At 44.5% G+C, this 23892-nt stretch overlaps 3 protein-coding genes across 4 annotated transcripts; 2 read left to right on the forward strand and 1 right to left on the reverse strand.

Annotated features, from left to right (window-relative positions):
- The first annotated feature begins 2640 nt into the window (after positions 1 to 2640).
- LOC123869864 (myosin-2 essential light chain) lies at positions 2641 to 5974 on the forward strand. Of its 2 annotated transcripts, XM_045912941.1 has the most exons (5): positions 2641 to 2793; positions 2872 to 2899; positions 3307 to 3488; positions 3562 to 3708; positions 4721 to 5974. In XM_045912941.1, exons 1-5 carry the CDS (start codon positions 2791 to 2793, stop codon positions 4802 to 4804), a joined length of 444 nt encoding a protein of 147 aa, XP_045768897.1. In that variant the 5' UTR covers positions 2641 to 2790; the 3' UTR covers positions 4805 to 5974. The 2 variants fall into 2 exon arrangements, with proteins under 2 accessions (XP_045768897.1, XP_045768896.1); XM_045912940.1 differs by lacking the exons at positions 2641 to 2793; positions 2872 to 2899 and adding an exon at positions 2940 to 3242.
- Positions 5975 to 9104: 3130 nt separating this feature from the next.
- On the forward strand, positions 9105 to 23460 carry LOC123869764 (protein borderless). The gene is made up of 6 exons (XM_045912768.1): positions 9105 to 9349; positions 19806 to 20516; positions 21598 to 22252; positions 22325 to 22548; positions 23015 to 23183; positions 23255 to 23460. The coding sequence occupies exons 1-6, from the start codon at positions 9170 to 9172 to the stop codon at positions 23458 to 23460; spliced, it is 2145 nt and encodes a 714-aa protein (XP_045768724.1). The 5' UTR covers positions 9105 to 9169.
- On the reverse strand, positions 14698 to 17544 carry LOC123869855. The gene has a single exon (XM_045912929.1). The coding sequence runs from the start codon at positions 17388 to 17390 to the stop codon at positions 16341 to 16343; it is 1050 nt and encodes a 349-aa protein (XP_045768885.1). The 5' UTR covers positions 17391 to 17544; the 3' UTR covers positions 14698 to 16340.
- Positions 23461 to 23892: the final 432 nt, after the last annotated feature.

The raw sequence follows: 23892 nt of genomic DNA on the forward strand, positions 1-23892 counted from the left end.
CTGACGTTCAGAAATAATTTCATGAACATTCAATTAAATTATAGAATTAAATCAAAAAGACGTTATTCAGTGGAAGAATAGATCATTATTTATAAAATTTAGAGCAAAATGTCAATGATATGATACAAAACATTATAAATATTAGTAAATTATTATTTAAAGTATTTAAACAGTCGACACGGGTAACATTGGATATTATGATCAGCCATTGACCTGTGGCACAGGGCATACCATCGCGACTGCTAAACTTGTAAGAAAACATCGAAGCTTCATTTTAGGCGTCAAATATTACCTACAGGCTACATTTGATGCTAGGTATACTAGGTATCATGGATGTACCATGTACCAATAATCATTCTTTGTACTAGCGTAGTGATTACATACTCTTTGGTATTTACTTAAAAATTCTTTGCTATCTAAGCAATGTTGCTAAGTATTGATTTCACAATAACGTAGTGATTACATACTCTTTGTTCACAATATCACGTCTAGCCTAATATTTGACAGCGGTCAATTCAGAACTATAACCCAGAGTTTCTTCTCTCCAGAGACGTGCTACCTAAACATGATTGTGCACTTCAGCTTTAATTCTCTGCAAAAATAAATTCTGTTGCATTAGCATAAAGTCCAATTTCTAATACAATTATGCTAAGCGGAAAAACGAGCCGAGCGAGAGGTCCATAAATTGGAGTGTGTCACTGTCTAATGGATTGCAAGCATAAAAATATATTTTCTATGGTACGAATTATGATGTAGCTCACAAAGTTCTTATTCATTGTTTATTTAATTTCAAACAACAAGATTACTTTCTTTTGTTTTCGCAGTAATTTTCATACTGTTATCTTTATTTTATAATGTCATTAAAATATCATTTAGTTGAAAAAGTATTATAAATATTTTTTTAAATTAATAGGATGACAACACTGGGTGTCAAGCAAAACAATATGGCGAACATTCTGTACTATACTATACAGAAGTAGTAAGGTAACCATAATTTGATTGCTTAATGGAAGTGTTTTTTCTGTTTATCGATAGATTTCCCAAAAATGAAGACTTAAGGCAATAATGGATCGCTGTCGTTCCAGGAAATATCACCAAATATTCGGCAGTTTGCGGAATGCATTTTAAAGCGGAAGATTTTGCTACGGCTTCGTGTGCAATGATTTTTTTTTAAAAGAAACGATGTACCATCAATTTTCCCAAAAGTATGCCTTGCTTACGAACTTCCTTAAACTGTTTAGGACCTAAACACATGCACCAGATTATACAAAATAATTTTACTTACCTATATTATAGGTAGTGTTAGGTGGAGTTGTTGATAGTCTATGCGTGGCCTAGCTCCCTCTGACGTTCTACAAGAGTCTATGGTACGAGCGGACTCTACACACTCTCTGGTGACGCGTAGAATGGGAGTGGCTGTTGTGATATAGTTGTAAATTAATAAAATAAGGAAACAGTCGAATAAAAGTATATTAAAGTACATACAAGTGTTTTTATATCTATTAGTAGGTACCCATATTTAACATGACTGGTACCTACTTTTTCGCAGAAATTTAACAAAAAAAATTGAATTTCTCTACTTTTATAACTACAGCGCGGCAGACTATGGCCTAAACCTTTATCGTTCTGAGAAGAGACCCGTGCTCAGTAGTGAGCAGCGATGGGTTATCATGATGATTCATCCTCTCCTATTCTCATATAATCCATCAAATGTCTTACATTATCAAATCGTGTTGTCACCCTAATAGAAAGGGACACACTCCAATTTAGCGCTATCTCAATAGGCTCGTTTTTGGTGTCTCAGTGCACAATCTTGTTTAGGTAGCATGTCTCTGCTTCTCTCTAGTTCACTCTGCTGGTTTTGTAACATAGAGAGACTATGTTCCTATTTTTCATTGCCATACCATTTTCCATTTTCTTACCAGGCCATGGATGAATGACATACCAGGCTGTTTGATTTACGACAAGTTGCCTTCCTTGAACAATTACTTAGGTCTTGGGTAGGTAGGTACTTGACATTTGTTAAGGGTCATGAGACCGGCCTGCCCGAGAAATTCAAATTTAATTTGGTTTCTTGCAATTCGTAAACTAATACGACAACGTAGCCTTAGACTAATTTGTGAGAATAGTCGATTAATTTATATCCTAAACTGGACCTTTTCAAGTAAAGGTTTTTATATAAACCTGTGAGGATGATATTGCCATTGTCGCAAATAAAATACCCATAAGCCTACGTCGTCGTATTAGTTTACAAATTGCGAAATACCAAATTAAATTTGAATTTCGCGGGCAGGCGGGTCTCATGCCCCTTAATGACAGTTCTTCTTCTTATTTTTTTTTCTCTCTCGTCTGGCTTTACAAAGATTAGCCAATGTCAAGTTTGTAGTTGTTTGTAACAAGTTACCTAGTTAAACTATATAATTATGGACGCCGTCTGTGCCGGTGCTCGCCGACATACGCAAGGCACCCCAGAGAGCGCTTTCCAGTCAGTTTTAACAAAAAAAACACTCCAAAAAGGCAGAGCACGCCCGCCAGCCAACACCAACACAGACGAAGTCTAATTCAAAATTGCAATTTTAATTTTGTCATTCTTCTCACACCAGCACAATGCACTTCGCCAATGTCGCGTAGAAACAGTTGATGGTGACCAATGGTGACGGCTTTGACGGTGACAGGACAGGTGACAGTTAACACTGACAATGTCTGGTGACATATAACCTGTGGGCGAAACTAAACTTAAAAATTATTTGTATTATTATATTGTTTTTTAAGCTAAATTAACCCGAAACTATGGTAAAATCAATACAAAATTATCTTTAAATTTTAAAATTACTAACTAACTCATCATTTAACCTTATGATATGCTTGCAGGCTGGATATTCCGAAGATCAACTAGCGGGTGAGTCATTTACTATCATCTCGTTTTAATTTGTCGTCATTATTCCTTTGTTCGGTATGTTAACTAATTATTTGAACTCCTTTCACTGTCGCGATCGTAATACGTAAATATCGTGATCGGCGAGCGATGGTCGAGCAGCGCCCCGCGACTGAGTCACGTCAATCAACGTCGTCACCGTTGTCACCGAATGCGTCGAGTTTTGCAAGCGCCCTAGTTACCTTATATGGTTCGTATTTTAACATTTCTGCGGAGGTCGTTCGCGCGCAGTGCCTTCGCGACCGCTCCCCGCGCGCCATGTTCACGTACGAACCGCCGACCAAGCTCAAGCTGTCCTCCGTGGAAGGTACGCGCCCGCGGCGCCCCCGCCCACGCTCCGCCGCCGCTACAGCCCCCGCTCTCTGTTGCAGAGTTCCAGGAGGCGTTCCAGCTGTTCGACTCGCGCGGCGATGGCAAGATCCACGTGGCGCAGATCGGCGACGCGCTGCGCGCGCTCGGCCAGAACCCCACCGAGTCCGACGTCAAGAAGTGCACGCTGCACCTCAAGCCCGACGAGCGCATCTCCTTCGAGGTGTTCCTGCCCATCTACCAGGTGCGCCGACCGTCAGAGGCGAGTGGCCAGTCCAGTCCGTCCAGCGCTGACACGGGTCGCATCATTGTTGCAGGCCATATCCAAGGCGCGCAGTGGCGACACGGCCAATGACTTCATAGAGGGGCTCCGGCACTTCGACAAGGACGGCAACGGCTTCATCTCGTCGGCCGAGCTGCGCCACCTGCTGTCCACGCTGGGGGAGAAGCTTAGCGATGACGAGGTACCTCCCGCCGTGTTCAGGGTCACAGCTTTAGGACAGCTTAGTTTCACTTTTTTACCCCCGAACCAAAAAGAGAGGTGTTATGTGTGTATCTGTGTATCTGTCTGTGGCATCGTAGCCCCTAAACTAATGAACCGATTTTAATTTAATTTTTTTTTTTGTTTGAAAGGTGACTTGATTGAGAGTGTTCTTAGCTATAATCCAAGAAAATCGGTTCAGCCGTTTGAAAGTTATCAGCTTTTTTCTAGTTACTGTAACCTTCACTTGTCGGGAGTGTTATAAAGTTTAAACTAGGGGTTTTTTTCAAGTGGAAATATCCTTATATGCCAATTGCCTGTATCCATTTGTGATAACACACATAATAACAGTCTATTTTTAATTTTAAAGCTCATAATTATTGTGATGGTTACAAATACTCGTTTTTACTAAAAACATTTTTTGTACCTACTCCAGAAAACTTTTCTAATCAGCTGAACATATTTTGACACAAATTTCACAAGTAGAGATTTTTTCTGTATAATCTAGACTCTAGAGTACTAATTAGTAAAACAGAAATTATTTAGATTGTAATGTTGTATAATTGCTGTTGGAGAATATTCTAATTCAAAGCTTGAACTGAAACTCCTGGCCTATATCATAGTATAACACACGGTGTCCCAGAGCATATTTTATTATGATTATTATCTGACCCCGCCAAGCTTTGCTCAAATAGAATTTTTAAAAATCTTAAAATACCTTTCTCAATTTTTCACCGATAATCCAAAAACCATTTCTAGGTCATGACTCACTTTCCATATAAACTTGCATCCCCTTAAGGGTGAACCAAAAATCCTTTCCTATGGAGTGCCTGTGCCATAAAAGCAATATATTGTCAAAATTGTATGTTTGTAACTCTAGTTGCCATCAATAGATGTCATTCAGTTGGGGCGAGTCTCATACTCATACTCATACTCAATAATGTTCAGATGCAATAAGCTTGTATGTGTGTGTGTGCGTGTGCGCGTGTGTGCAGGTGGAGCAGCTGCTGCAGGGGCAGGAGGACTCGCAGGGGAACATCAACTACGAGAACTTCGTGCACCTCATCATGCAGGGCTAACCCTCCCCCGCGCCGCGCCCGCCCCCGCCCGCCCCCGCCCGCCCCCGCCCGCCGTGAGCTTGTGAAGGCAATACAACAGCATTGATTTGGTTACGCGGACACAAAATTGAAAATGTTTATCAGGAGAAACAGTTTTAGTGGTGTGACTGTGAATATTTATAAACATGATATTGGTTCCAGGTAACATTTTCGATTATGCGAAATTAGTATATTAATTTTCTGATTTCATCCAAAACAACAGAAATACATTTGGCTGCATTTTTAGTAAAAAAAAAATATTACATTTTTCGGAAGTTTGTTGTTAAGCTAATTATGATCAAATTTCATGATTTATTAGCCTCATTTGGCAAAGATTAGACTAAAGTCAACAGACTTACGTTGAAGTGTATAAAGCGCGCTTTGACTCTGCTTACGTTTCAGTTCAGTTAGTCTTAAAGTTTCAGTTAAAACGAGACAGATTGATGCCAGCGCTAAAATGATGTCTCGTTTTGACACTGCACAGTGTGTGCGTGTGTCAAGTGTGAACAGAGTGTAGTGCGCTCTGCAGATGTCAGGCTCGGCCATGTATTACTTTCTATTTTGACTAAGCATCAAATATTAGAAAAACATTCCATAGACACGTTACAATGTTGTTTGCATTTGTATGGTAGTTTGCATTTCATGCCTGTCAAGAATAATAATATATTATGTAAAAAAAAAGAAGTAGAAGATATACGATATATATAACAAGTATGTGCTTCAAGCCACCGCATTCGTAAATACTAAACAGCTGTCTCTTGTACTCTTGCGTTTTCTGTCTTACTCATATGTTATGTGCCTATAATATGAACGTAGCGTAGCTGTGGTATGACGTCATCGAAGACTGCCATCGAGTGTCTGTACAAGTCTCTTATCTGGAAACCAGAAGGCATTTTATTTAATTACCTTGTTATTTAAGTTAACTCGGGCATTTCACTGTTATCGTGTGTGTGGTTCGCGTTCACCAACTGGCAACTCCGACGCGGACGTGGGAGTGTGGCGCGCATTATATGAGAGAGTTGTTGTTAGGCTATACTAACAATTCCCTGACATTTCCATTTCTTATAATAAATAATAATAATTAATGATTTAGATCCAGGTGCATGACAGGTAACTTAGGTTACGTTACGGTTAGCGTTCAATGGTACTGCGTATGAAAAGCAAAGCGGGTCGCACGAGTGTTCACACTTCATATGAACGTGCAAAGCGGGTCGCACGAGTGTTCACGCTTCATATGAACGTGATCATAAAAATAAACTGTATTAATAAACAAAAAGAATAACAATATTTTTGAAAATGGCAATCATCTACATTAATAAAAAAACCGGCCAAGTGCGAGTCAGATTCGCGCACTGAGGGTTCCATACTCAAGTATTTTTTCCAACATTTTACAGGATAAATCAAAAACTATTATACATAAAAATAAATAAAAATCTGTTTTAGAATGTACAGGTAAAGCCTTTTCATATAATACCCCACTTGATACAGTTATCTTACTTTGAAAATTGAAACACATTTTAATTTTTATTTATGATGTAACCACAAAGCGGTTTTCGGATTTATTCCTGTACTTGTGCTATAAGACCTACCTACCTGCCAAATTTCATGAGTCTAGGTCAACGGGAAGTACCCTATAGGTTTTCTTGACAACAGACACGACGGACGGACGGACGGACGGACAACAAAGTGATCCTATAAGGGTTCCGTTTTTCCTTTTGAGGTACGGAACCCTAAAAATAAACAACAGACAATATTAAATTACCATTTCCGATGTAAACTATTTCATTTTAACATATCGTTGTTCAATCGAATCGTTTTCAATCTTGTTTCTATTTCATATTGTGGAATCTAAAGACCCAAAAGAACACATTGAAACAAAGTTATCGTATTAAGTTTTTAAGTAAAGAGCTTCCAAAACTCCTAAAATTGTGCATAGTAGGTAGGTCAACGTCAATGATACAGTGTCAGTCCAAAGTGAAGCAACAAGTTCCGAGTCGGTGAACACTTCACTGTGGCCTGTGGGTCGAAGTGCATCCGTGACCGAAACGTAACGTTAAGCGCCCGTCGGACAACTGCGCCTCAATTATATAAGCGCATAAGCATATTCCAGAATTTAACGTATTTTTAAGAACTTAAATTAAAATTAGTTTAGTTAGGTATACATATATTATACACATGCTATATACACATCATGGAAACGTAGGTATAATATGATATTGTACAAAGACTTAAATAATGATTCTAAATAAACAACATTTTAGTTTTTATTTACTCACCTGTTTTTAATTAGTTTAAATACTAGCTTTTGTCCACGACTTCTTCCGCGAAATTCTCGAATCTCCACGGCTTAGGGGTTCAGTGTGTTGCAGCATCAGGTGTGAGCAGCTGGGATCCCAAGTTCAATATTATAGCCTATGCTCGCTCAGCAACTGCGGGATGTGCAATATTATTTAAGGTAAAAATAATTTTGCACCATCCGCAGTTCCTGAATGACGGATTTTGGGAATCGGTTAAAAGTTCCTAGGAGCGTAGATACTCATATCGCTTTATCCATTCAAACGATAAGCTCGGACAGACCAAATACGTGTTGAGTTATTTGGGTCATATAAATGCCTTTATTGGAATTTTCAAGAACCTTACCTCTGTCGAAACCCAAAGTTCGAACCTGCCAAGTTTCATGCACACAACTAGTAACCTCTGTCGAAACCCAAAGTTTGAACCTGCCAAGTTTCATGCACACAACTTGAAACCTCTGTCGAAACCCAAAGTTCGAACCTGCCAAGTTTCATGCACACAACTTGAAACTTCTGTCGAAACCCAAAGTTCGAACCTGCCAAGTTTCATGCACGCAACTAGTAACCTCTGTCGAAACCCAAAGTTCGAACCTGCCAAGTTTCATGCACACAACTAGTAACCTCTGTCGAAACCCAAAGTTCGAACCTGCCAAGTTTCATGCACACAACTAGTAACCTCTGTCGAAACCCAAAGTTCGAACCTGCCAAGTTTCATGCACACAACTAGTAACCTCTGTCGAAACCCAAAGTTCGAACCTGCCAAGTCTCATGCACACAACTTGAAGAATGACAGACTTTCATCAACTTGGAGGTGGAATTTCCAAAAATGTTTTGTTAGCGACAAGTGAGTAGCTACCTACTTACGTTGTACAAGTGACCTGCAGCTGCTCCGGTCGAGACGCAAGCCGTTGAGCCTGAGCGGCGATACCGCCGATACTTTGTATGTACCTATTGGCGCAGAGAGAACAGTGCCTTTTTAACCAACTTCCAAAAAGGAGGAAGTTCTCATTTCGTCGGAATCTTTTTATGTATGTTCCCCGATTACTCAAAGACCCCTGAACCGATTTGGAATTTTTTTTTGTTTGAAAGGGTATACTGTGCAGGTAGTCCCATATAAATTTGGTGAAGATCTGATGAATATCTTCGGAGATGGAGAACAGAACTCCTCAATTGATAAGAGCAAATTGCTCGCGATCATAATAGCTTAGTAAACAGTAGGGTTTTAACTGGGCATAGCATATTATACTACAGTGGGGCCACTAAAAAGTGTGAAATAAAAAATTTTCAAAAGAAAAATAAAACCGACTTCAAAAACCACAAACACTAAAAAGTACAAAATAATTTTTGTTTAGCTACACGTGTAATGTAACCTAGGTATGGAGTCGGGCGAGCCTCTTGGATTTCTAATTTTGTTTTAATAGACTCGCTCGACTACATACCTAGGTACATTACACGTGTAGCTAAACAAAAATTATATTGTATATTGGTTTTATTTTTCTTTTGATTTTTTTTTTTAAATAAAATGAAACAATATTTCTGCACACACGTGTCTAAAATATAGTTAGTAAAGGAGTAGGTACGCAGCTCCTAACACTTGAGGTCACACTTGTAAGAGTAAGTACCTAATTACCTAGGCTCATTAAAAATCAAAACATTAGTTTTCTTGGCATTCACTTATTTGTAGTTCCTACGATCACGCTACAGCCGAGAAGTCTTACATATTTCTTCTCGCTCTCCGAGCCGCGGTGGCGACACATCGCCGACTTATCGACTCCGGGCTAGTTAGCTTGACAGTGAAGCCCGATACTTATCTTCGGTCCGACCGGGGAGTCGAACCCGCGACCTGGGCATCCGCAGTCGACCCCGACCACTAGATAGATCCACTAAGTACAGCGCGCACACATAGCGGTAGGTGTGTGTGTGTGTAGACTGTGCACTGTAGGTACGAACAAGGAATAAAATAGCATAAGTGAGGTCACTCGTGGAGCGCTCATTACTGCGCGGCCGCCACTCGCCAGCGGGCAGCGCGCCGAGCGGACCGCGCACTGCGAGCATGAGCGCGTCGCGGGCGTTGTGGGCGTGCTGGGCGCTGTGGGCGTGCTGGGCGCGCGCCGCGCCGCCGCCGGACGCGGAGCGCCTGCGCGCCGCCGTGGGCGGCTACGCCGTCATGAACTGCCACCTCGACTTCCCGTTCGGCATCGAGATACCCTACCACCTGCAGTGGGACAAGGACGTGAGTACTGCGCCACCTGCAGCGGGACAAGGACCTGAGTACCGCACCACCTGCGGCGGGACAAGGACGTGAGTACTGCGCCACCTGCAGCGGGACAAGGACCTGAGTACCGCACCACCTGCGGCGGGACAAGGACGTGAGTACTGCGCCACCTGCAGCGGGACAAGGACCTGAGTACCGCACCACCTGCGGCGGGACAAGGACGTGAGTACTGCGCCACCTGCAGCGGGACAAGGACGTGAGTACTGCGCCACCTGCAGCGGGACAAGGACCTGAGTACCGCACCACCTGCGGCGGGACAAGGACGTGAGTACTGCGCCACCTGCAGCGGGAGAAGGACCTGAGTACCGCACCACCTGCGGCGGGACAAGGACGTGAGTACTGCGCCACCTGCAGCGGGACAAGGACCTGAGTACCGCACCACCTGCGGCGGGACAAGGACGTGAGTACTGCGCCACCTGCAGCGGGACAAGGACCTGAGTACCGCACCACCTGCGGCGGGACAAGGACGTGAGTACTGCGCCACCTGCAGCGGGACAAGGACCTGAGTACCGCACCACCTGCGGCGGGACAAGGACGTGAGTACTGCGCCACCTGCAGCGGGACAAGGACCTGAGTACCGCACCACCTGCGGCGGGACAAGGTCGTGAGTACTGCGCCACCTGCAGCGGGACAAGGACCTGAGTACCGCACCACCTGCAGCGGGAGCGGGTCACGGCGGGGGACTTCAGCCGGACAGAGTTGATGGGGGTTATTTCAAAAAGAGCAGAGTTGTTGTGTTACACTGCATCTACGAGTATGTGCTCCACGTATCAAGTGCCCTTTTTGCCGGTGATAGTAGGTCATAATAGCCATAATATTTCATGGTATTTTTTTTTAAATTCTTATACACATTAGTTCTTGACTGCAATCTCACCTGGTGGTAAGTGATAATCGATCTACTCTGACCCTCGGTCCAGACTGAAGAAATTATTTCTTACTTCCTTATCATTCCAGATCGTAACGTAACTATGTTATATAGATGGTGTATACACGACAGTGCCTGCGGTTACATTTACCTAGGTAGGTGCGTGCGTTTATTTTGACAACGTATTCGCCTCCGGCGCGGCGCAGCGAGAGTTCCGGGTTCAGTCCCGACGGGTGCGATTTTGCATGCTGCGTAAAAACCGTACGAGAATATGTTTGTCAAACGGCTATTCCCCTTACGATGTTTGATGCGCGTAAAGGTTCCCCATTCTTGTGTACACAGAGCCGCGACGCGCGGAGTGCCGGGTGCGACCTGTTCAACAGTTGCTCGTATTCAATAGCATTTAAGCGAAGCTAAGTACACCGAATTACGACAGTAACTACACTATACCGGCCACTTGGTCGTAATGATTGAAACAACATCTGACTCATACTATAGGTAATATACAGGCTGTTTGGTAATTAGTATACAAAGACGACACGTACCCATGCTACTTTGATCTGGTAAATACAATGCTGAAGTAAAATGACGAAATAAAATTATAAAAATTTCCATACAAAATTATAATTTTTTTTATGTCCAAGTTTTCATGGCTCTAACGTGCCCTAACTTACTGAGATCGTTGGCCTTTGCCTATCTGGCCAACGATCTCGGTGAATTAGGGCACGTTAGGGTCATGAAAACTTTGACATAATTTTTTTAAAATTTTGTATGGAAATTTTTATAATTTTATTTCGTCATGATACTTCAGCATTGTATTTAATATGTAGATCAAAGTAGCATGGGTACGTGTCGTCTTTATATACTAATTATCAAACACCCTGTATATAAATGCGAAAGAGTATTGAGTTTGTTGGTTTGTCCACAACGGAGCGACAAATGTAACAATTTAGAGACTTGGAAGGTGACGTCATCGTTATCAGCTCACCCATCGCCACCCACTGCTGAGCACGGGGCTCCTCACACAAGGAGAAGTGGAGTGTGTGAAGTCTGGCGGACACACACCGCCGGGCACATTACGCACAACTCAGGTAGGCAGCGTTCCTCGCGATGTTTCTCTGAAGAGAACCGAACCGAACCGGTGAAGCGGTGAACCGCTTTCGTCGATTTGCTGCGCGTTCACACGCCTATGTCCCGTAGCCGGGTCGGTCGCCAGGGCGGGCGGCCGACAGCCCGGCCTCGACAGCCGGTATCTACTATGTGTAATGTGTATCGGTTTAAGTCTCAGATTTAAACTCTTGTTTGCCACGGCAACGGATTTTGAAAAAAATATGTGCTACTCTTGAAGTAGGTAAAGTTAACATGTCTATTTTCCACATCGGAAGAATAACTGGAATACAAGTACGTATGTAGTAACCAGTGGAGCTCGCTGAAATGCAGGATGGGGCATAGGTCCAACGTTGGGCAAGTTGAGGCCACCGATGCAGCCGCGGCCTGCAGAGGCGGCGGCGGCCGGCGGCGCGGGCGCACATAAATAGCCGAAGGCCTGGTCACCGCAAGGCGCGTGACGGACAGGCGAGGAAGTACATACTTACACGTTGTAGCCGCGTGCACTAATGCGAACACTTATCGCGAGGAGCGAGGCTTAATCCGTGCTCATATTATAAATACGAAAATGTCTGTCTGCTAGCTTTCCCCGGCGATCCGTTTGACCGATTCTAACAGTACCTACCTACTTATTTACTGTCCCGGAAAATTACAGTTCCACAAGATTTTTACATACTTATCTAATTCCACGTATTCATCTAGGTAACTATGTTTTTATTTTTATTTATTTATTTAGTAGGTAATAGACTTAATTTAAAGAGAAACATTTTTCACCATTTTTTATAGACCAAAGCACTAGATAAAAAACAGACTGGTGTTTGGAATTTTGCAGCCCAAATAGACCGTAGTCTGTGCTAGGGCTGACAAAAAAAGAAAAAAAATATTAATTTATTTTATGATTTTACGATAAAAAAAAAGTTAAGCCTATATTTCCATTTTTTACAAATAAAAAAATATAAATTATTTTTTATGTGAAATTAGGGTTTTAAAAATTAGGTGGGAAGCGGGCCCAGATTATATCTTAGCATCGTTTATTGGGTACAAAGGTAGCTTGCGGCGGTACAGGCAGGTCCCCGCAGAGCGCAGGCGAAGTCGCGGGCAGCCAGTGTAGCGTGCGATGGCCAGCGCCGCCGCTGACTACGAAATGTGCAAGAAAAGCAAGCAACTAATACGCACACCGTCGCATTAATCTTTTCAACGTTATATCAGTTATATTATCATATCGATCGTTATATCATTTCAGTATATCAACGTACCTACGTTTCATATGTCCTGATTTTCCCGGTTTAGAAGGAGGGGGGCGGGCGGTGTAGATCGTGTTTTTTTTTATTTATTTAGTAATAGACTTAATTTAAAGAGAAACATTTTTCACCATTTTTTATAGACCAAAGCACTAGATAAAAAACAGACTGGTGTTTGGAATTTTGCAGCCCAAATAGACCGTAGTCTGTGCTAGGGCTGACAAAAAAGAAAAAAAGATTAATTTATTTTATGATTTTACTCCTATATTTCCATTTTTTACAAACAAAAGAATAAAAAAAAAAAAAAAAAAAAAAAAAAAAAAAAAAAAAAAAAAAATAAAAATAAAAATAAAAAAAAAAATAAAAAAAAAAAAATTTTTGTGCAACAGTGTTTATATAATAATATTTCCAAAAAATATATAAAGATAGGATAGGATAAAGTTTAGATTATAGCATTGAGTTTCAACAGATCTTGTCATAAAGGCATTTAAAACTTTCAAAACCGGATTCTAGCAAAAATTTCTTTATATAGATTTTTAGTTTTCTCTTTAAGGAATTACGCTGGGCATATAAAAGCAGTTTGGATATCTCCAAAGGAAGATTATTAAACAGTTTTGGCGCCGCAGCTGTAAAATGTCTACTCGTAAATCCAGATGTTCGTCGAGGAACTGAACATCTTTGTTGCCTTTGCCTGAGGTGACTGGGAGTTTGCTCAAACGTAAAGTCGTCTATATATTTTGCCATATACATTGTTAGTTGCCATATGTATATTTTTCTTGGTGTTAGTACTTTACTCAGCTTAAATAGTTCTTCTGTAGGGAATCGTCGATTTTTTCTTAAAATAATTTTGAGATTGAGTTTTTGAGCCTTATTGAGTTTGTCTAATAAAGTTGATCCACATGAACCCCATGCTATGATGCCATACAATATTAACGACTGAGTTAAAGAGCAATACACTGTTAAGAGTAGTTTGACACTCATAATATTTCTTAGATCATTGTATATATAGCTCAAACTTCGGACTTTATTAGTCAGCATGTCTACGTGCGCGTCCCATCTTAGATGTTGATCAACAATAATACCGAGATAAGTTGTGCTATTGGTACATGATAATGTTTTGCAGTTTACACAGTCAGACTTATTCAAGCAAGAGTGCACTTTAATTTTCGGAGTCTCGGTCGGAAGACCGGCACTTGTCGGAGAGAAACACATGCATACAGTTTTTTCATCATTTAACGTTAGCAGATTATTGTCATACCACCCTTTAGCCAGGCGAAGGCCATATTCGGCTTTTTGGATGGTACTATCCCACGTGGAGGCTGTAAATAATAAAACAGTGTCATCTGCAAAACATAGCGACTTAGAGTCCGTCTGTCTGTCTGTCAGTAGTGAACAAAAGTCATTAAGATATATATTAAATAGAATAGGGCCTAATACGCTTCCCTGAGGGACACCAAATGCTATTTCTGAACTGTTTTCAGCGCTAATGTGATTTTCAACTCGCACAAATTGTTTCCGGTTCTTAAGATAGCTACTGAACCAGTTAAGAGCATTTCGAGTAAAACCGTATCTCTCTAATTTTTTTAGTAATAATTGATGTGAAATGGTGTCAAAAGCTTTGGCTAGATCTATAAAAACAGCAATTGTTTTATTTTTATTTTCATGATTTACAACAATCTGCTTTGTTAATTCAGCTATTGCATCATTGGTCCCTGTTCCCTCTCTAAACCCGTATTGATTATTATATAGAATATCGGAAGTATACTTGACAATCCTGGTTTTCATTATTTTTTCAACAATTTTTGAAGTAGTGGGCAAAAGTGAAATAGGACGATAGTTCGACATTAGGTTTGTTGGCCCTTTCTTATGTAGTGGCATAATTATAGCAGTTTTTAAGGTCTGTGGAAATATTCCTGTTTTAAAGCTTAAATTAATTATAGATGAGAGTGGAGCAGCTATTTCACGATTCATTAGTTTTAATATTTTAGAGGTAATGCCGTCGTGTCCACAGGATTCCGTATTTTTTAGAGAGTTAATAAATTTACTTACTTCAGATGGATTTGTAGGTTTTAAATAAAAAGTTTTATCTGCATGGGAGAAATTAATTTTGTTGCATAGGTATTGCTCTGTAACCCCTATATTGTGTAGATGCTTTTTAGCAAGGTCATGTCCTACTGAACAGTAAAAACTATTAAGAGCATTTGTTATGTTATTTGGGTCAGACGAAAAATTTACCATTTTGTTGTTTATTAACATTTCCTTAATTGGCAACTTTTGTTTAGTTTTTCGATTAGAAGCTTCATTCAGAATTTCCCATATTTTTTTAGAGTCCCCTGAGTGTTTGTAAATTTTTTTCCTAAAGTATTTTTCTCTTGTTTCTTTTATTATTCTATTACAAATGTTTCTATACTTTAAATAATTGGCTTTAACAATAGATTCACTAGGAAATTTTTTGTGCATTCTATGAAGTCTGTTCCTTTTTTGAATACACTTAAGAAGTCCATCCGTAATCCAAGGTTTCAATTTAACTTTAGAGTGAGGTATTGTTTTGAATGTAGAGTTATTGCTTATATGTGTACTAAGAATATCGTGAAATAGTTGAAAGGCTTTGTCAACATCTGTTTCTTTACAAACTTCGCTCCACGATTGACTACTTATATCTTTGAGGAGCTGTTCATAGTCGATACATCTTTTCTGGAAAGGAAGCTTTCGTTGTTCAGGGTTAGAATATTTTTGTTCTGAGGTCACACTACAAAAAGTAAGATAGTGATCAGTAATATCAGTTTTTAACACAGCAAATTTAGCTGTTTTATCTCTTTTTAATCTAACCATGCAGTGATCAAGACAACTATTATCCCTGGTAGGTACATCGATGCCAACGTCTATATTATGAAGGGCTAAGAGTGCTAGATAATCGTTTGACTGAGGGTGTACATTGCCAATAATATTGATATTCGTGTCACCCATTAATATTATATTTCTCGACCGACCTATTTGCTTAAGTTTATGATCCAGGGAGTCGAGGAAAATTTCGATGTTACTGCAAGAAGGCGATCTGTACAGGGCAATGAGAGTGAGCTCATCATTTAAATCAATTTGTAAGCAATTGGACCCAAAAACCACTAGTTCTGTATAGTTATAGACAATAGTATCTCTAATAAAAACAATGACACCATCATTTTGAACTGGATTTATCTTGGTGGACACCGACTTATAACCGGGTAGGTTGTGATTGGACGTATGATGCTTAATCCTACATTCGGTAAGAATTAATATGTCAAATGCTATTTTAAGAAGTTCTAGGGAAACTAACAATTGGTTAAAGTTTTTATGAATGCTTCTAATATTTAATGATATTATTTTAAGTGAATTTTTCACATTAATATACTTACTACATTCAGTAAAGTTGTCTGTGCTAATGCAAAGGTCTGAATTCTGGCACTCATCCAGTTCAGTTGAGAATTGTTGCAAGGTATTGAATTTGAATACTAAAAGTATGCCACCATTTTGTGTTTGCAATGCTAGACTTATAAAAAGTAACAAGATCGTTGGTTAATGCATAGCTAATATTATTATTATTATTATAGTAATATAATATTTTCAATAAAACACTGTCGCACAGATAAAAACGTAGGTACGCACTTAGACTGAAATAATTTATCAAGGTAGGTATGTTTAAAAACCTTAAAACACAGTAATTAATGTAGGTATTACTTACCCATACTCGCAAAGCTAGTCATATGATTTTGTTAATTTGATCTTCTGACTTAATTATGATAGGTGTTGACTTCTCTTGCTTTTTTACAAAGATTTTATTGTTAGAGAACCAACAGTACTTATAGTTATTTTTTTTGGCGGCTTGTTTACTCAAAGCGAGCAGGCGCTTTGCTGCGAGTGTTAAATGCTCAGAAATATAGAAGGCCTGTGAATTCAAGTTAAGATTTAAGTAGTCCGTTTTTAGTCTAGTGCTTTGATCCTTACATTTTTTATTGTATTCCTTCGTTAGGCGCAACAAATCATTCCTTCTCAAATTACTTTTAAATATAACAACAATCGGACGCACTTTCCCTGGCATAGATTTCCCAGTTCTAAAAAAGGTTTGATATTCAGAGAGGTCAAAGTTCATTCCGATTAAATTACAGATTTTTTCCATAATTGTTGGTAAGTTCTCATTGTCCGTTTCCGGGATGCCTCTAATCTCAATATTGCAGGATCTCCCTCTCGTCTCGAGGTCTTCCACCTTGGCGTCCAGATAGGTCAATCTATTCCTGATGGAACTATTCTCCTGTAGAAGTTGGTCACGCTGCTGCTCCAGGGTTTTAATATTTTTCTCCATGGTCGTCATCTTGCCAAGTACCGCATCATATTGACCACTTAAGTAATTAATGGACTCTTCAATTTTTGTAGTTTTCTCAGTGAGAGTTTTATAGTGGGCCTCCAATTTGATGCTGACTTCTTTTAACATTTCGCTCTTAAAGCGATCAAAAGAACTCGTTATATATTCTTGAAGTTTCGTCAAGTCCGGTGAGCTAGCTGGCGGTGATGATGAAGAAGTCTGCGCCGGCGCTGCCGGCTGTCTCACAGGGGTGTTCGCGTTGTCGCCGCGTTTTTCAGCCGCTCTGCATTGAGGACATTTCCAGGAAGCTTTATGTGTCTTTGACTCCTTAGCAAAGTTTTCCGGTGATATTCGCAAGCATTGGAAGTGATAATGACTGTCACACACTGTACAAGATTTTCGCTCGCTAGATTTAACCAGGTTATCACACGCAGAGCAAGACTTCGACATTTTATATTAGGTATTTCAATGCAAAAGTCGAATCTGATACGCCAGGTAATTCACTAGGCACGATTCACTCCGTAGGTATTCAACGTAACTTTCATTAAAATCGAGCGGCGGTGACACGTAATGCAGTTAGCAAAGCGCGCGACCTCACTCCACGGCAGTGCGCGCGCGACTGTGTGATGTGTATGCGCATGTTTAACCCACTTCAAAAAAGGAGGAGGTTCTCAATTCGTCGGAATCTTTTTTATACCTATTACTCCCGAGTAGGAAGTGTAGGAACCATGGCACAAAGCGTAGGTATGCAATCGTGCCACGGCGGCAGAGTCGTATCCGCGTGCGTACTATGTACAACAGGCACATATGGCGACACTAATTGCATCTATATGTACAACAGGCACATATGGCGACACTAATTGCATCTATATGGGTGTTTAGTGACTGCAGCTCGTATCAGGTTTGATTGTAACGCTAATGTATTCTATACGTGTATGGAGTGTAGCGGCGCAGGTGGGTACCGACGCCACAATGCGCACAATGCAGCGCGGAGGCCGCGGCTCCCGAGGGCCGCGCTTTGTTGCTGTAGTACACACTGGCTATACATGGTGTTGTGTTGCGAGCGGTCAGTGAGGCGGAGACGATTAAATGTAGACAATTTTATTCTAATTGTCATTTTGAGAGAAAATGAAGATTTTTATTCGTCGTAGTCATCGACCGATAGGCCCGAGTAGGTACTAGCAGTAGAGCGCCGGACGCGGATCTCACGTGACACGCGCGCAGCGCCTCGCCGCCGCGTTCCACGTCACCCGTCTGCGGACGCTGCGCTCGGCGGTGCGAGGTCTGGACTCCTGACTCACCGGCGGACTTGTCGCCGCCTGGCTCGGACGCCCGCACGTGGCCGTGCGCGGAAAGGCTGGACTCCTGGGAGAAGTCGCGAGTCATGTTCACTGGCCCGATGTTGGTGCGGTGGGCACTCGGGCAGGTCGCGTAGGTACCGCAACACCGCAGGGCAGAGTCGATGGAGTGCAGTAAGTAATTATGATTGAAATAATAGATAAAATCATAGGCAATTGTCGGTCAGATTTTGGAGAACCTAATAAAGTAATTGTCACGTACGTCGTTGGCTGATGACGCAGGGGCCGGGTGATGCGGCGGGCGTGGGCGGCGCCTGTACGCCTGTGTGCGCCTCGCGAGATGTCGCGAAGGACGCGGTGAGCGGTTAATTCTGTTTGACGCGATTGCGCGCGGGCCCGAGGTGGAGATGCCGGCGCGGCGGCCGCGGTCGGCGGTGGGCAGCGACAGGAAGCGCGCTAATCTAAATGACCCACTGGCTCCGAGCACTTAGTCCTGCCACTGCGCGAGGCGGGCGCTACGCATGTCATACAGTACTCATTGAACAGATGAGCCACGAGCGGCGCCGCACACCTGCTTCCATGTCATTACTGCGACACTTATGTACGTAGTTATTGTATCATTGTCTTTGTTTGAGCTCGTCGCGACTCGCGTCGCATGGTACCTAGCTAGCCCCTAACAGCTAAGTGTGTAGCTGCAACTACTAAAACCTCCACTGAAACCCATCCTTACTTACCATTTTGTTCACCTGAATCCAACCTCTTGTTTTTTCTTTCTTAGTTGTTCACAAACATACAATTAGATAGCTACCTACTTACATTAAATATACACAAATAGTCATCCTCTGAAAACTATAAAATTGAATGTGAAGGCAACTGAGCAAGTTCACATTAGTATTATATTATGATTGATACAAATTGTAAAACAGTATCAATCAACTACCTTGTAGTAACTAGTACTACTGCAGTCGCTAATAGAGAAGAAATGAATAATTGATTTACTGTTGCCCGTGAGAAGTTTCTTGTGAGTTAAGTAAATACCTGCGTATAACGTGGTATAAAATATATGTATTTAAATACCTACTTATCTATTAATATAGTTGCATAAGAATTCTGTTTTTTTCCATTTGTCTAGGGAACCCTAAAATCTAACTTTAGCTATCTCGTTGAACAGTAAATAACTATGTAGGTACTTATTTTACTTTGTGGTGGGTTTGGAATACGGTTTCGGTTTCTTGGAAAAAATTAGGGGATGCCCGCGACTTCGTCCGCGTGGATTAAGATTCCTACAGATCCCGTGGGAACTGTTTGATTTTCCGGGATAAAAAGTTGCCTAATTCGATTACAGGGACCCAAGCTACTTCGGTACCAAATCATATAAATCGGATAAGCGGATGGGTCTTTAGGAATCCCGTGGGAACTCTTTGATTTTCCGGGATAAAAAGTAGCATATGTCCGTCCCCGGGATATAAGCTAACCCTGTACCAAATTTCATCAGAATCGGTTACACTGTTGGGCCGTGAAAAGGTAGCAGACAGACAGACAGAGTAACCGCTTCGCTTTGTTTCAGGGCGAGGAGATCTTCTCGTGGTACAGCGGCGAGGGCGCGCCGCGCGTGGCGGAGCGCTGGGGCGGGCGCGTGCGGCGCGTGGGCGGCGCGGGCACGGGCGGCGCGGGCGACGCGGGCGGCGTGGGCGGCGTGGGCGGCGGCGCCGTCAACGTGAGCAACGTGCGCGAGAGCGACGCCGGGCTGTACCGCTGCCGCGTGTCGTTCCCCAACCGCTCGCCGCCCGCGCGCAACAACGGCACGTTCTACCGCCTGGAGGTGGACGGCGGCAACCTCATCGCGACGCCGCCCTCCAACGTCACGGTGCTGGAGGGCGCGCGCGCCGAGCTCGAGTGCCTGCCCAAGAGCGCCGAGCTCAGCGTGCGCTGGCTGCGCGCCGGCGCGCCCGTGCCCACGCCGCCCGAGCGCAACGGCAGCCTGGTGCTGGCGCGCGCGGCGGGCGCGGACGCGGCGCGCTACGAGTGCCGCGTGCAGGCGCCCGACGGCCGCGCGCAGTCCGCCGCCGCCTTCCTGGACGTGCAGTTCGCGGCGCGCGTGCTGCCCGCGCCGCCCGAGCGCTTCCTGCCGCTGGGCAAGGCGGCCAGCCTGGACTGCCTGTTCAGCGCCAACCCGCCGCTCACCAACCTGCGCTGGGAGAAGGACGGCTTCCTGTTCGACCCCTACAACGTGCCCGGCGTCTTCTACAGCCGGAACGGCAGTCTACTGTTCAATCGAGTGAGTCGACGCTGCTATTTGTACTATTTGTACAATTTGTGTAACTTGGAATCGGACGTATATTTCTGAAAATCGTTCCGACCGGACCCACAAAATCCATCATCATTTTTCAAATCAGTTTTTTTTTGTAACTTGATTAAAAAATTTCAAAGTATTCGGACCCCACTTAAAATTACTTGCCGACCCAAGGCCGACCCCTAACTTAGGCAAAATTTGTACCTAACAAAAATAATATATGGTACTAGCTGACGCCCGCGACTTCGTCCGCGTGGATTTAGGTTTTTTAAATCCCTATGGGGAAGTAGACTATCCGTTATAGCCCGTTCCCGAGATGCAACGTGTTTCTGTACCACGTGAAAACATTTAAACGGATGATCCTTTAAAAATCCCGTGAGATTACCAGGTTTCACAGGGTTGAAGAGTTGGGTCCTCAAGGTCAACGACAAAGTCTTTACTTGGTATAAATACCCTCAATAAAAACTTATATAACCGACAGTTTCTAAATCCCATCAGCCTTAGTGGTCAGGTCCCTGCAGCATCAGGATTGAGGAGTTGGAATCTAAGTTTTTTATGGAACAATGTCGCAAAGTTCCTTTATCGATTAAAAAAAATTTACACAAATCGGTTCAGAAATCTCGGAGATATCAGTGTACATAGGTAGAAAAATACAACTCCTCCATTTTTGAAAGTCGGTTAAAAAAGTAGCCTCTGTTACTCCCTGGCCAATCCTCTACTTGTCAGTGAAAATCCCATCAGAATCGGTCCAGCCTTTCCGAAGATTAGCCCGTTCAAACAGACAGACAGACAGACAGACAAAAATTTTAAAAACGTGTGATTCGGTTATGGTATCGTTCAAATAACCATATGAGCTTATATGAGGTAGTTATTTCGAAATTACAGACAGACACTCCTATTTTATTTATTAGTATATTACAGACAGACACTCCAATTTTATTTATTAGGATAGATGATAGGCTTAGTGAAAAGTGAATATTTTACACCAAACTTTGTAGACCAAAGCACTAAATAAAAACTGAGACTGAAACTTACATTTTTTATTTTATGCGGTGCGCGTGCGCAGGTGGACGAGTCCCACGCGGGCGTGTACTCGTGCACGCCGTACAACGCGCTGGGGTCGGCGGGCGCGTCGCGCGGCGTGCGCGTGCGCGTTCTGCGGCCGCCCGCGCTGGCCGCCGCGCCGCCGCCGCTGTACCTGGCGCGCGCGGGCGAGCCCGCCACGCTGGCGTGCGGCGCGCGTGAGGAGCCGGGCGCGCCGCGCGCCGCCGTGCACTGGAGCCGCAAGGACGGGCGCGCGCTGCCCGCCGCGCACGCGCTGAGCGGCGGCAACCTCACGCTGCGCGCCGTGGCGCCCGCCGACCGCGGCGTGTACGTGTGCCGCGTGAGCAATGAGGCCGCCGAGCTGCGCGTCGAGAGCGAGCTGCTGGTGGAGAACGCGCCGCCGCGCGCGCCGCACGCGCTGGCGGCCACGCCGCGCGGCGCGCGCGCCGTGCGCGTCACGTGGGCGCCGGGCGCTGGCGGCGCGGACGCCGACTACGCCGTGTGGTACCGCGAGCGCGGCGCCGGCGAGTGGCGCAGCATGCGCGTGCTGACGCGCGGCGCTACGGCCGCCACGCTGCTGGACCTGCGCCCGCGCGCCGTGTACGAGCTGCGCGTGCTGGCGCAGGACCGCATTGGCGATGGCCTCTTCAGCAAGCCCGTGTTCGTGCGCACCGGCGGTGAGTGTCGTCCGCCGCCCGGGGAGCCCGTCCGACGCCGGGGCCGACTCAGAACCTCCGACTGACTTGCAGATCCGGAGCCGGGCGAGGAGGACGCCACGACCGAGTACACGGCGGAGACGGACGAGGCGCCCGCGACCGACGCCGCGCTCAGCACCCGCGCCGGCGTCGCCGCCGACGACGACGAGGCCGACGTCGCCGCCGGCGACGCGGATGACGCGGACGACGCCGCGCGCTGGAGCGCCGCCGCCGACCACAGCGACGACGACGACGACACCGCGCTGGACGACTTGGACGTGAGTCCTGCCCCCCTCACTAGTCACACGAGCCATAAGGGTGATGCCTCATGTGTGCGTTGCGTTGCGTTGCGTCGGCGCTACGCAGTGATGAGACAGCGCTCTAACAATAATATTATAATATCAACTTGATATTCGCGGTCCAAGCGGGCAGTTAATAAGTTGGTATTTATTTATTTATTTATTTAGTAATAGACTTAATTTAAAGAGAAACATTTTTCACCATTTTTTATAGACCAAAGCACTAGATAAAAAACAGACTGGTGTTTGGAATTTTGCAGCCCAAATAGACCGTAGTCTGTGCTAGGTAGGTAGTATTGATAGATAGTTGGACTAAAAATCAGTAATTTTGTAGTGTGAACTTTTTGTCATTTCATCACGATCTTGGCAGACTGACGAACACGGCCTCTTCGTGATAATAGTAATTAGGAGACACCCTTAAACCTGAACGCCGTGTGCTCGGCAGGTGAGCGTGCGGCTCATCGAGGAGGGCGCGCTGGTGGTGTGGCGGCGCGGGGCGGCGGGGGCGGCGGCGGCGGGCGCGGAGGCCGAGTGCGAGCTGCGCTGGTACGACGACGCGGCGCCCGAGCGGCGCCTGCTCGTCGCGCGCCGCACGCCGCAGGACTACGCGCTGGGTGAGTGCGGCGCGCGGGGCGGGGCGGGGTGCGGGTGGCGGGCGGCGCGGTAACGTGCGTGTTGTGTGCAGTGGGCGACGTGCAGGAGGGCGGGCGCTACTGGGCGGCGGTGCGCTGCGGCGGCGCGCGCGGCGGTGCGGCGCTGGGCGTGCCGCAGTTCGCGCGCCTGCGCGGCGTGGCGCTGGGCGCCGCGGGCGCCGCGCTGCTGCTGGCCGCGCTGGCCGGCGCGCTGTGCGCCGCGCGCCGGCGCCTGCGCCGCGCCAAGCGCGCGCGCTGACAGGCGGACGACGCGCCGACTGTGATGAAGGCCGGACTGTAGCACGCTGCGGTGACTCGCGTGTCCCGATCCTGCACTCCGATGCAAAGAACGCGGGAGGCTCCGCAGGATCAAGAATGGAGATAATTTTATTTGGTCGAATAATATTATTTATTTTCTCGAATAATTTTATTTATCGAACACTGTTATTTAGAAAATAAATATGATATTAATTAGTTGGTGTAGTGTTGGTTCCGGCGCGACTCGACAGGGAGTGGCACGTGTCGCCGGCCGGAAGTTCCGCGGACGCGACCGCTCCGTCCGCTGTGCGCCGAGCCCGCCCCCGAGCCCTGAGCTGTTCTGTTTGGCGGCCGTCGAACAGAACAGCCGCTTTGAGGCCGTCGTCTTTTATTTCAACTATTTTAAATTGCTAAATAGTAGGTAATTAGTGCC

The sequence above is a fragment of the Maniola jurtina genome, chromosome 11, assembly GCF_905333055.1.
Source record: "Maniola jurtina chromosome 11, ilManJurt1.1, whole genome shotgun sequence".
NCBI lineage: Eukaryota > Metazoa > Arthropoda > Insecta > Lepidoptera > Nymphalidae > Maniola > Maniola jurtina.

Coding starts and splice junctions, on each gene's coding strand:
- LOC123869864 (XM_045912940.1), top strand. CDS start 3,026: ATGGTCGAGCAGCGCCCCGCGACTGAGTCACGTCAATCAACGTCGTCA. Junction 3,243..3,306: donor CAAGCTGTCCTCCGTGGAAG/GTACGCGCCCGC, acceptor TCTCTGTTGCAG/AGTTCCAGGAGGCGTTCCAG. Junction 3,709..4,720: donor AGAAGCTTAGCGATGACGAG/GTACCTCCCGCC, acceptor GCGTGTGTGCAG/GTGGAGCAGCTGCTGCAGGG.
- LOC123869764 (XM_045912768.1), top strand. CDS start 9,170: ATGAGCGCGTCGCGGGCGTTGTGGGCGTGCTGGGCGCTGTGGGCGTGC. Junction 9,350..19,805: donor ACCTGCAGTGGGACAAGGAC/GTGAGTACTGCG, acceptor GCTTTGTTTCAG/GGCGAGGAGATCTTCTCGTG. Junction 20,517..21,597: donor GCAGTCTACTGTTCAATCGA/GTGAGTCGACGC, acceptor GCGCGTGCGCAG/GTGGACGAGTCCCACGCGGG.
- LOC123869855 (XM_045912929.1), bottom strand. CDS start 17,390: ATGTCGAAGTCTTGCTCTGCGTGTGATAACCTGGTTAAATCTAGCGAG.